The following is a 12,866-nucleotide window of genomic DNA, read 5'->3' on the forward strand; positions in this document are numbered from 1 at the left end:
TTGCGGAGAAATCGTAATCAAAATGTTAACAAACGCTGCTGGTAGTGGTGTTTGCATTTCATAAAATCTGCTTGATCTTGAGGCATGTCGACAGGACGGATTCCGTCTGCCCTCCGGGGCGGGCCAGCCCCAGTGCTGGGGGACCTCGGGAGCAGACGGGGACCCTGCTCACCCCTTCCCCCGGGCATCTCGCTGCGCCTCGGGGCTAGAGGCGGCCTCCTGCTAGGCGCGCGGCCGAGCCGTTGGTGGCCGTTAGCGCGGCCGTTGCCCCGCGCGCGGCCCGTGAGGGAGCTGGTGCCGAGCAGCAGGTAGCCAGGGGGTAGCCAGGCCGAGCCCCCTCGCCGGGCGCTGGAGCCGGGGGAGGCGGCGAGTGGCCCCCTTGAGACTGGGTCTAGGGTACCCTGAAGGCTGCATCAGTGCGGGGTCGAATTCGGTCTCCAGCCCCCGTTTCCCTTCCGGGGGCGGCGCGGCGGGCGGAGGCCCCCAGCCGGGCTGCAGGGGAAGAGCCCGCCCCTGCCGCCCCCGGCGCGGTAAGATGGCGGCTGCGGCTCAGGCGCTGAGCGGCTCCGGGCTTCTCCTGGCTGCCGCCGCCCTCGCCCTTCTGGCCGTGGCCATCGGCACTGACTCCTGGTACGAGACGGACGCGCGGCGGCACCGCGAACGCTGCCGCGGCTTCGGCCACAAACGCAGCGACCCGCCAGGCTCCATGTCGGCGCCCAGCTCGCACCTGCCGCTCCGCGCCCGGCCCCCGCGGGCCCTACTGCCTGGACGGCCCCCGGCCCCCGCCCCGGCCGCCGCTGCCGCGGCTCTGGACTCGCACTGCGGCCGCCGCTTCAATTCCACCGTTTCGGGGCTCTGGAGGCGCTGCCACCGCGCGGGCTACGAGCCGGACAGCGAAGAGCTCATCCGGAAAGGTAAGGTAAGGCGGCGGCGGGGCTTAGCCCAGTCCCAGCCCTACGGAGGCGGTGGGACTCGCCGCTGTCCGCGGTGCTGAGCGCAGTGCCGACAGGGTCTGGTCTGCGGGCGGGACGGCGGCATGAACGGGCCGGTGGGAGGGCGGGGGTGCAGCCCCGCACGGCGTCCGTGGGGTCCCCGGCGGGAGAGGAGCGGCGAGTGCGGCCCTGACCCCATCCTGCGCGCTTCTCGGTCTGTCTAAAACACTGCAGTGCTGGGTGGGACCGCGTCTGCGGAGAGATGCTTTGATGGCCCGGTGCAGGGCCCACCACTCGAGCAAGGTGTTGGTGGGCATTCTTTTAAGCCTGATGCCTTCGTGTTACTGAGCGCTGAGAAACGTATGATGTTGTTTATAGAGCTGTGAGATTTGCAATAAGGGGGGAAAGACCTGTTGTTCTGGCTTAGGGGAGTATTTGCTGCAGTGCATTGCCAGGCCTTCTTGGTGGCAGATGTCACTCAGGGCTCCAGGAATGATAGGAGAGAAAGCTGTAGACCTGCTGTTGTGGTGAACGGTACAAATCCAAGCAGTTCATGAAGTAGGAATAAAATTCCTGGACTAGGTGACACAAACAATGTAGTGGCCTGACCCACTAAGTCAAAATAAATGATATACAAAATAAGCTTAGGATAAGAAATAGCATTTATGGTTAATAATAAATAACAGGACTTATTGTTCCAGCAGGTACATATTAGCACAAGGAGAGTAGGAGTTGGGAGAAGTGATTCCACTAAAGCACAAAATGGAAATGCTATCTTAAGAAAGTGGGAACAGCTCCTCAGTGTGGCTTCCAACTGTGACGCCAGTCCTGCACAGCAGAGAATGGATAGACTGGCACTGTGAAGCTCAGCTCGTCTTTGTCCATTCTTGCCAATGCACAGCAGTGACTCCTACTTTTAGAAACTCTAGTGCTCTGTGATTAGCTTCTTTATTTAATCTCCTAGGATCCATTTTATTTTTTTATTTCTATGTTGATCTCATTTCATTAAAAGGCAGCTCATTAATTTCTTTCTATTAATTGTGCCTGTCATGTAAAATGTTCATCTGTTTGGTTTTTTTTTTTTTTTTGTTTCACATCAAGCCAAATGCTTTCAGCTCCCATTGAGATTAGCAAGGGTTGGGAGAAGAGGAGGGTAAGAATACTAGCTTGGTCCTCAATACTTTGTTTCTGAGGTATTCTCCCAATACAACAGTGGTCTGACAGAGAGGCTGGAGTCTCTGTTGTGCATGCACGAGGGTGTTACAGAGTAGTGAGTGATCTTCCTCAGGGTCTACTGTGTAAAAATGGAGGGACTCTAAATCTTCTGCTTTTCAGCTGTTACAATAAAAGACCTTGCCTTTCCATGCAAGCCTTGCTTCCATCCATCATATTACTTGCCTGTTTGATCTGCATTTGCTACTGTAAAGATTTATGCTTTATCTCATAGAGGTAATTTATTAATAATAGGTTTTATAGAGCCAGATGTTTAAATAGATCTGACTCTCTTCTCCCCCTGACCTGCTTTACTAGCAGCCTTTCCTTGTTCCTGCCATCTCTGTCCTCTGACATACGTGATTAAGGAGCCTTTCCTGGCTTGATGGTCAGGTGTGACCATGGCTGACCAGTTCTGTCAAGGACAATACTAGATTTGGGGCTTCCAAAAATAAAAAATGAGGGTTTTTCCCTGGTATGAGCCAAAGATCACTAACATGCTCCTCTGGAAGTCCTACTTTCTCCTTGATTTGAAGTAAGTTTCCAGCTAGCTCTTTGATTATATGTGATACCTTCTTCTGTTCCTAATATTCCTTAAACTAGGTTTTTTTTTGACTTTTAGTGACAGAGGAATAAATTTTATCTTATTTTGTGACGGTCTTGAGGTAATTTTGGTTTTGGTTTATACTGTCCGTTTTTCTAGTACCTCTGGAATAAGGTTTCTTTCCTTTCTCTTGAATTCTGAATAAATTACTACATCCAGTAAGTACCTTCATTTAGATAATTCTGAATTCTATTATTTAGATAATTCTTCTATTAATATAAATAAGTTCTGTGAAAAGTTCCATACTTGAGTATTTCAGCTGATGCAGGTACATACATACATTTATATATCCAATATATGTGTGTATATACATATATGTAAGTAAAATATATTTACATATTTTAAAATTTTAAAAATGTAGTTCTGGGTTTGCTGGGACAGAATCCCAGGCCAGCCATGGGCTTCAGGCCATTAGCAGTTTTGAGTCAGGCAGCACAGCTGACTTGAGTTGGCTACAGGTGTATCCCATCAGTATCACACACAGTATAGAGGGGGAAATTTGCTGTGGAGAGGGGAGCCTTCTGTTAGGCTCTCCCTCATCCTTGTCGTCCTCCTCGTCCTGCTTCTCCTCTTCGTCGTCCTTCTCTTGAGGACTGAGTGTGATGCTGATAGGATGCACGTAGGAAGGCAAAAGAAGAAACTGTACAAACCACATGTGGAAAATGGAGATTACCAGTCAGTAAAGGATGGCAGCTGAAGAACTGAAATGCTTGATGGGGAAACAGGATCTGTGTGTGCTGAAGGAGGGACTCTGAAGTGTAAGAACTTGAGCACTGTACATTGTCTCATAGAGCCTGCCCTGTGGTGATTGCACACTTTATAGCTGATGCTGGCACAACAACCATAGGCAGTGAGGTCTTCCAGGGATTGATGCTCTTCAGGTGCCTTCCTTATTAATATGAACAAAAAGTGTTATTGCAAAGCAGTGGCAATAGAAAATGCTTAATTAAGACAGATCCATTCTGATAGGCTGCTTTGGATAACTTGATGGGTTTATTTGAACAGCTTGCATTTTAACACCAGTAAATTGAAGGAATTAAAATACAAAGGTTTGTCACTGTTCATAAACTGTGGAATTTACTGCTTTTCAAGACTGCAAAGACTCTGGGGTGGGACTGTTATGAACACTGGACAGAAATTGCTTCATAGTACTATGATGTAGCTAAGAAAGTGGGGAGAACCACTAGATACTGAAGCAGAGGAACACAACAGTTTGTGGCAGTAATGAGGTCCTTGAGAGAAAACTGCTCAGGCCTGGTGTCTGTACTCCCTGTCCTTTCCAGCTAGTAATGAATTGGAAGAGTTACAGGAATGACTGAGGTCTGTGGAGCATTTGTTCTAGTAGCGTGTTTAATAAACTCAATGTTTGGTGTTTCGTTATCATCCTATTTTAAAGGAAGGTTGATTTACAAGATCTAGTGGCCTTTGGGTGAGATCCCATAGCTGTGATGCTCTTCACAATCCTGGGGAGAAATACTACTTTGTGGCCATTTGGTCCTGGGCATGAGGGAAGGGAGGGCAGGGCCAAACTTCACAAGGTAGCTTATTGTTAACTACCCATGGATGCTCCCTGGCCTTGCTTATGGTAGGAGGGAGAAGATCTCTTCTAGCTGTGTGAGAGTCAAACTCCTCTAAGATAAGACTAGGCCAGCTAGCAGAACTGAAAATGAGAACCACTCCATTCTCATAATATTGAAATATAGGCAGTGTGGAGAAGAAAACCTGCATGTTCCGAAGGCAGAGAGAGAGGAAAACTAAACTATGAGAAAGTCTGGGTGTGCTGAGCCCAGGATTACAACAGGATCGCAGCAAGCCTGGTTGTGGGTTTACAGGTGTCTGGCAGCCCAGGGGTAAGGAGACTGTCCTCTACCTTGGTATCTGGAGATCCAGAAATTCTTTCTAGCCAATGTCCTCTGGCCTTTCCCAGCCTTCATGTTCTGTCAGGAGAAAGGACTCATCACATGTGGTGTCCCAAGCGTTGTGAAGGTGTAGAGAAGGGGAACTTGTCTGTAGTTGCAATCCTGAGGGGGGAAAAAATACGCATTGAGGGAAAGTGTGAGACAATGTTGGTCGTGGTAAGGCACAGGCATGTAGCTTGGCCATGAAGGTGTCAATGTGACAGTGCTGGATGCAATTCATTGTCTTATGTGCTTATTTTTTAATCAAGATAATTGCACATGCCGTGCAATGTAGTGTTAACAGCCAAAGAAATGCTAGGGTAAGGCTGGGTGTGACTTTTTTCTTGCATGTATGCTTTGACACAGGTATTTGCCCCTTCTGTCCTGTATTCTCAACTTAGCTGTGTGTTAAAAATGCTCACTGACTTGTCACCACATGGCTTCATTCTATTCAAGCCCTTACCTGATGGCAAGGCTTTTAATTTTGCCAAGTTTTCTTATGGCACTCTTCTGGGTGTTTTATAAACACAAGTGAAAATCAGTTTTCTAGTTTTGGAAATGCAGAGCAGACTGTGATTTAAGTTATGTAAGGGCTTAGAACAAAGCACTTACTGAAGCACCTTTGGAATACCTTTGACTTCACCATATCTTTGAGACTGCAAACCTGCCTTTTTGTTGTTGTTGTTTGCTTGTGGTTTTTTCGTTTGTTTTGGTTTTATTCTGGAGTACTTGGGGAACAATGTGTTCTATCATTCTTAAATGCAGTCCCATGGAATACCTGGCTGTATTAGTATGCAACATCTCTGACTTAGAGATTCACTCAGAAAACGGGGAAAATAAACTACCGACTGCAGATGCAAAATCTGGCTACTGAGTATAATTTTCTAGGAGAAAGTGTGTATTCAGGTGAGAAATCACCCTCTCTGCTTCCCTGATCACCTGACTCTTGCTTACCTGTTTCAGCTTTTCTAGAAGACCCTCAGAGAGTGGTCTCCCTTGTGCCTTTGGTGGCTTATACCAGCACAGGTCCAGCTGTGCTCTCGGAGAAATGGGCATTACTGAAAAAATGGCTTGTGATGGGATTCTCAAAGGCTATCACCACACCCATGGTGGGTCAGTACTGAGTGTAAACCATCAAATTTGCTAACCCCTAAGCTATTAGTTTTGCAAGTTTGCTGTTTTAATAGAATTTTATGTGCTACCTACATAAAATTAGCAGTTTGAATTCTGGGGAAGAAAGGATTAGGAGTTTTTCAACCAGAGACGGAATGAATCGATATTTGAAAACTTCTAAGGGACCATATTTGTATAAGAAAGTGGAGAGGTTTCACTTCTAGTCTACATGTAAATTCTTCTAATAATACAGAGCAAAGATCTTCTGAGTGACATTTTAGCTGAGGATTCCATAGCTTTGATCATAAGGGATTTACATATCTAGTCTTTGATGTTTCTTTAATGAACTGTAAGAGCAGTAATCCTTGCTTTCAAACAAAAAAATGCTTCATATAGAGTATGCTTATAATCAGCATATGGAAGCACATAGAACTTACCTTTAATGAATCTAGTGCATTGTAATCTAAAATCTGATGTTATTAGTTTGTACCACAGGCATATTTCTCTGCAACACATGTGGATCCTGTCAGAATTGAAACAGAATTCAATCAACAGAGGTGAATTTTAGTTAGATACTTGATGGTTCATGGCCTAAGTTCTTAACGGAGTTCTTTGCAGAGATTTTGCAAATGAACTGGCATCCTCTGTTCTGGGCATGTCTTGCTGATCCCTTTGCTCAGGCAGCTCTACACACCTCTTCTGAGGTAAGGGCAAGAGGGAACCTTCTCTGCAGGGGGAGGCGAAGGGCAGCTTGCCTGGGGTATTCCTGCCAGTGCCTGTGGGCCCACTTGAAATACGTTGCTGCTCAGAGGTTTTTGGAACTCTGAGTTTTCTTGTTCTCATGAACAATCATGTTTCATGTTCTTTACATGCCTGCTTGTTCCACTCTGTGCTAAATGTCACCGTTTGTTAATGTGGCCTGGTGGCTGGAACTGGCTAGGCTTCTTGTGTGCAACTCTTGATCTAGTAAGGCCCAGGCTTCCTCTTTGCGGACCCAGCTCAGTACAGTCCCTGTGAATACCATCATGCTTCCCGTTGCTGCAGGAGCCATGCAAAGCCCATTTCTTCTTCTGGGTTTTCTAGTGTCTTTTGCACAGCTGATCACTGACTCTGTGGCTCATTGCTAGGGAATGTTCACCAGCTTAATTAGCTCACTGGCCAACTGATTGTGAGTAGTTGTTCTGCCCTAGCATTCAAATAGTGGTAATGACCCTGTGGCTATTGTTTTAAGAGCAACTTTTTTGTACTATTTGGCTCTTACCTTTCTGGCTGTTTTCTTCCACCTCACCATCCACATTTATTTTCTTCCCTGGCCTCTGCTTTACTTATGACAGGGAGGGCAAGACACCTTGCTCTCCATCTACCCCTTAGTATTCTTCTGTTACCAGTTGTTGTTTTCTAAATTAAAAACCCTCTTTAAAAAAGAGCACACACTGGCATCTGGGGCACACTTAGCTACAGGGGAAACAAGCCTACTTGAGTACTACGGTTTGTTGAAAGAAAAGCGAGTGCCAATGACTACCAAAGTGCATTCAGCCTTTTCTCCCATGCAGTTCCCTGCCCAGCAGACACGCACAATTTTCAAAGTAATTCAGCTTCCTAGAGACAAAACAGTCCCACTGGTATTCAGCTGTGTTCTTGTCTCCTTAGCCGTCTCAAAGAGATTGTCCCAGTTCTTCTAGGAAGTGTCTGGAGCTGGTTTTGGTGACTGATGTTGCTGTTTATCTTCAGCTGTTCTATCTTAGAGACTGCCTAGGTCAGCAACTTGCTCCCTCTTTGCTGGTATTTCTTCGTAGTAAGGCTCCCTGCTCTCCTAATCCCCAAAGCTTGTTTATTGGTCACATTTGCTTTGTTACTGAACTAAGACTTCCCCTATGTGAGCTGTGCTTGGTGAGTGGAGGCAGGGTTTCATGCTGTTTCACGCAGATGTCTCTTTTGCAGGAGTTATTCAGCGCTGCACAGCTGTGAAGTACCACTACACCTCCAGCTCGCTGCCTCGAAACTTACCTATCAACATCACAAACACCATCCGGCAGGATGAGTGGCATGCACTCCGTAAGTAGCCCAAGACAGTGTGCAAGGCTGCAGTATTGAGTGTCTTAGTGTGGTGCCAAGGGAGGGCTTGCAAATCAGCTGGCCGCCACTAGGCTCTGTGCACAAATATGTATTTATGCCTTGCTGGTGAGGAAGGACAAGCACCTGGCAGTATAATTGGAAGGAGACTTGCGGTTTGGAAGTGCTTAAGTGGGGGATTCATGAGTACAGGTATGTGTGCAGTGTTGCAAAGTGTAGTCATACTCTGGACCCAGGGACAGACAATTCCTAGCTGGCTTACAACAAAGGTGCTGCGTCACTGCATAGTTGGTAGAGATCTCGCATTTTTCTGTGTGCACACCAGCAACCTGGTGCAGCTCCCTGGCAACCACTTCTTCTAAAGAATATCGCAGTTTGTCTTTCCAACCTCCTGTTACCAGCTCCTGGCTCACTAGCTGCCTTGTGCCCAAATCCTTCCCACAGAGATGACTGACCTGTAACCTGTCACTGAGAATGATTTACTCAGTTTTTTCTGTTCCCACTTCTCTCTGTATTTGTTTTCTGGTTCTGTTGCCTCACATCATTCTGCCTAGCCCCTCTCATGCGAGCCTCAGAGCTGAGGAAATCCTGCTCAAGACTGAACGAGGGGGAGACAAGAACAGCACTTTTATTATGGATGACAAAGTGCTGTTGTTATCACTGGTACCCAAGTTTTTTTTTTTCAGAGCTTGTTACTGGAGTTGTTTCCATCATACTGTATTGATCTGCTGTCTGCTTCTTTGCTCCCACTATTCCTCTTCTCAGTTCACACTTTCTGCTTCTGTGTACTAGTCCTTTTCTTCAGTGTCCCTTCTCACTTACTTGTTTTCAGGAGACACTTACCCAACCAACTCTATCCCAAAAATATTTTAAAAAACCCACAAAAAAGCACCCTGTTTACATATTGTTGCTGAATTCATACTGCACCCCTTCTATCTCATGTCAGGGAGCATTTGGCCAGTATTTCTCTTGAAGGGGACAGAAATGCACTGTAGTTCTGCCCAACCAAAGGAAGTCAAGTTGCCTGGATGCCCTTTATTTCACTGTAATGGGCAAACTATCTATTTCAAGGACCGTACAGGAGGTGTGGTTCGTGGGTGAAGTATAAACTTTAGAAACTAGTAAATCTAAATGTTTGGATTCGCCCCTGGCTATCCAGGCTGGGTGCCACCGTCTTCATGTCTTCTTTCTTGTTTCTCTCTTTTCTTTCCTCAGATCTGCGGAGGATGACTGCTGGCTTCATTGGCATGGCAGTCTCCATCATCCTGTTTGGGTGGATCATTGGTGTGCTGGGCTGCTGCAAACAGCAGGAGCTCATGCAGTATGTGGCTGGGCTGCTCTTTCTGATGGGAGGTGAGAACCTTTCACTTCTACTGAAAAGTCACAATCAGCATTGCTGGCTGGGAAGTTCTCCAGCCTATGGTAAACACACAGAGTGGTTCTTTAGTGCAGCAAACCAGCAGCATAGCACAAAGCACCACATCCAGCACTGGGCAGGACCTGTGTTTGCCTGGATATTTTAGTGTTTCTGAGTAGACATTGCTGTATGTACAGGAGCCTTTTGCTCAGGAGAGCTGGTGCATAGCCACAGGGACTATGTGTACAATGTGTACCCTGTGGCTCCTGTCAGATAGCTCAGCTGTTTTCCCTAGGGAATTTTAGCAAATAAGATCAATGTAGAGCATCTTTCTGCTGCTGTGAGATGCTCACATCTTTGGGTAACAATAAAATCCAAACCCAGCCAAGCCTGGGAATGTTGGCCCAGTAGTAAGGACATGAGCTCAGTGCTTGCCAGGGGTGTTACACCTGTTCCTTCTGGCTAGGAGAAGACTTTCTGTGTGACCAAAGGTCTTTCTCAACTTTGATTATTCAGCTCAGAAATGTACAGTGTTTTGTCTTTATTTGAAAGGGGCATAGTAGCAGCAAATGCACCAAAAGGGTGAGCTACAGAGATGTTCCAAGAATGGAGATTCCTAAATTGAAAGCAGAAAATAGGCAGCTTGCAAGTATGAACAATGTGGCTCTGCTTTAAAAGGCAGAACTGTTACCCTAGAAGTCCTGTGTCAGCATCTATAATGGCTGCAAGCAACACTCTTGGTGTTACAACAGCATCTACGTCAATTAAAAACATGAGTGTGCCACTGATTTGGTGCCACTTCAGGAGGGGGATCTTCCCTTGCCGTAAGCAAGCCTTCTCAAGGAGCTTTTTGGTGGCACTGTACAGGAAGCCACCACGCTGAAAGGATGGAGGCTAGGCTTGTGCTGTCCTTGATCATCTCATGTGCTGCCTAACTGCCAGTTCCATTTGGGAACATTTTCATGTTGTTATTGCACAGCATTGAGTAAAGCATTTTAAATGGATCAGGTAGACTGGGGCCCCCTTTGTGCACTCCTGCACATGTGGCTGAGCTTGAAATAGCATCAGATAGAGCTGAGACAATACTGGTGACTTGTGAAGTGAGGTATCCTGTACTCCTACACAGTTGGCTTTTTTTTTTTTAACCCTGCCTTGTAAGAAGAGTGACTGGTAGGAATGGAGAGAGAGGGAATTAAAAAAAAAAAAATAATTTTGAAAATTGATGACTTTGAAACTACCTAGGGAAAAACCTAATTAACCTGAGGGCAACGTAGAACCCTCTTGTTTTTCTCCTGCAGGTACGTGCTGCATCATCTCGCTCTGCACATGTGTAGCTGGGATCAATTTTGAGTTGTCTCGCTATCCTCGCTACGTCTATGGGCTGCCTGAGGACATCAGTCATGGCTATGGCTGGTCCATGTTCTGTGCCTGGGGAGGCCTGGGCCTCACCCTCCTGGCTGGGTTCCTCTGCACACTGGCCCCATCCCTCAACACTTCTCGGGCGTCTGTACAAAAACCCAGACAAGAGAATGGGGCCGTGTGACCTCGGCAGAAGCAAGGAGAGACTCTGGAAAGCGCAGCCTGGGCAGAGTGGTGGGTTAACAGCAGGCAGAGGCTGCATGGCAGCCGGCAGAGAGCAGCGCCATTGCTGTGGAAATACCAGCCCATGGAATGCTGCTACAGCCTCCAGGCATGGACACAGACATTGCAAGTAACTCCAGGTTTGAATTATTGGCGATTCGCTCATTGGTGATTTAAGGGGGACAGTACTTTTTATTTTTCTTCTGTTTACAAGGGATTAAGTCCAAGGCTGTGTCATTTTTGTGCTGTTTTTTGAACTGTACCTTCATGGTCCTGTTACTGTCCAGTTGTAAGGGATGTTTATGCGCCAACTCTATTGCTGCAGGTCTGTGGAACTCAGACCCAAATTAGGGCAGGGAGCTATGTGTGGTTGGCTTGAACACTTTTGCAACAGACGTGTCTAGTGTTGGCTCAGGCCATCATTTCCCAAAAGAACCTTGATCTAAGCCAAGGTTCAGGCCAAAGAATTAGCCCATTTCTAGTATTAATTAATTTAAATCAGAAATTTGTGCTGTTCCAGTGCTGTAGTATTCACTATTTACTCACTACTAAAGCTGTTACCAAAAGGAGATGGCTCTACCTGAGCAGCCAGGCTCTAAGAAAACTTAATGGTGTTAGGAGTGGGACATTTTCCTCAGCTTCTTACACAGGTAGTATTATCCATTTGGCTATCCAACATACCCTTACCAGGGAGATGTATGCCATATGTGGCTTGTAACTAACTCATCCACTGGAGGCCAGGGTGCAGTTTGAGCTGCCAGGACCAACTCACCTGTGGGCACCACTCCAGTTCTATGAAAGGAGATGAGCAACCTTCCCACAACTCAGACAGCAGTACTGCTGAAACAGCCCCCCTCCAACATTAACATCCAAAAAAATGCAGTCTGTTTTCCTCAGGAACATGTGGGCTCTGCTCGCTTCACTCTTTCTAATGTCAGATGCCCCCTGAGCAGAGCAAGCCAAGCACATGTGTACTCTGCCAGAGTCAGCTCCCTCACAAGGAGCAGGAAGGACCTTGGAACCAGTGTGAGTATTAGGGCTAACTCAGGAACATCAGCCCAAGTACTCTGGGGTGCATTTTTCTTTGTTTCTTACATCTGTTCTTTCTTGCTGCACATCCCTGCCCTGCTCCCAAGTGTCCAAAAACTGCACAGGTACAGATGAGATGGCCAGCATTTGGAGATGTTTACATTGTATTTAAAATACAATACAGTGGCATGTAAGATACTTAATGCTAAAGTCAGTGTATTTATGACAAGTGTAATTTTTAAATGGAAGTTGTAATTCTCAACTGGCATTAAAAGCACTGAAAGACTTGCTCAGGGGGGTGGAACCTTGAATTCTTTCTGCTTACCAGACTGACCGACCCTGGAGCTCACACACCTGCCAGCAGTGGTGGCAAACCTTCTAGAGGCGAGTTAAACTTCCCTTACGTGGGGGGTGCATTCAGAGGAGTGTGTCCAGCAGATCAAGGAAGGTTCTCCTCCCCCTCTATTCTGCCCTAGTGAGACCTCACCTGGAATATTGAGTCCAGTTTTGGGCTCCCCAGTTCAAGAGGGAGAGAGATCTACTCAACAGAGTCCAACAGAGGGCTTTGGGCATGATTAAGGGCCTGGAGTACTGTCCTATGAGGAGAGGCTGAGAGACCTGGGTCTTTTTAGTCTGGAGGAGAGAAGACTGAAAGGGGATTTAATAAATTTATAAATATCTGAGGACTAGGTGTCATGACAGAGGGGACAGGCTCTTCTCTGTTGCACCCTGTGAAAGGACAATGGGCAATGGATAATAAGCTACAGCACAGGTGGTTCCACCTTAACATGAGGAAGAACTTCACTGTGAGGGTCACAGAGCACAGGAACAGGCTCCCCAGAGAGGTTGTGGAGTTTCCTTCTCTGGAGACTTTCAAGACCTATCTGGATGCATTCCTGTGCAGCCTGTGATAAATTCTATGGTCCCCCTCTGGTGGAGGGGTGGGGTGGGGGGAAAAATCCTTTCCAGACCTTAACATCCTGTGAAGCGTGCTCACCTCTCGCCCCTACAAAATGAGCTGGGTCTAACACTTCAGACTGTAACAAAACTGTATAGTCTATTCACTG

General features: G+C 46.8%; 1 protein-coding gene across 1 annotated transcript; it reads left to right on the forward strand.

Annotated features, from left to right (window-relative positions):
* The first annotated feature begins 535 nt into the window (after positions 1-535).
* On the forward strand, positions 536-10,732 carry LOC128981783 (transmembrane protein 178B-like). Its single transcript, XM_054400725.1, has 4 exons — positions 536-914; positions 7,701-7,814; positions 9,048-9,185; positions 10,488-10,732. The coding sequence occupies exons 1-4, from the start codon at positions 536-538 to the stop codon at positions 10,730-10,732; spliced, it is 876 nt and encodes a 291-aa protein (XP_054256700.1).
* The last annotated feature ends 2,134 nt before the right edge of the window (positions 10,733-12,866 follow it).

Source organism: Indicator indicator, chromosome 4, assembly GCF_027791375.1.
Source record: "Indicator indicator isolate 239-I01 chromosome 4, UM_Iind_1.1, whole genome shotgun sequence".
NCBI lineage: Eukaryota > Metazoa > Chordata > Aves > Piciformes > Indicatoridae > Indicator > Indicator indicator.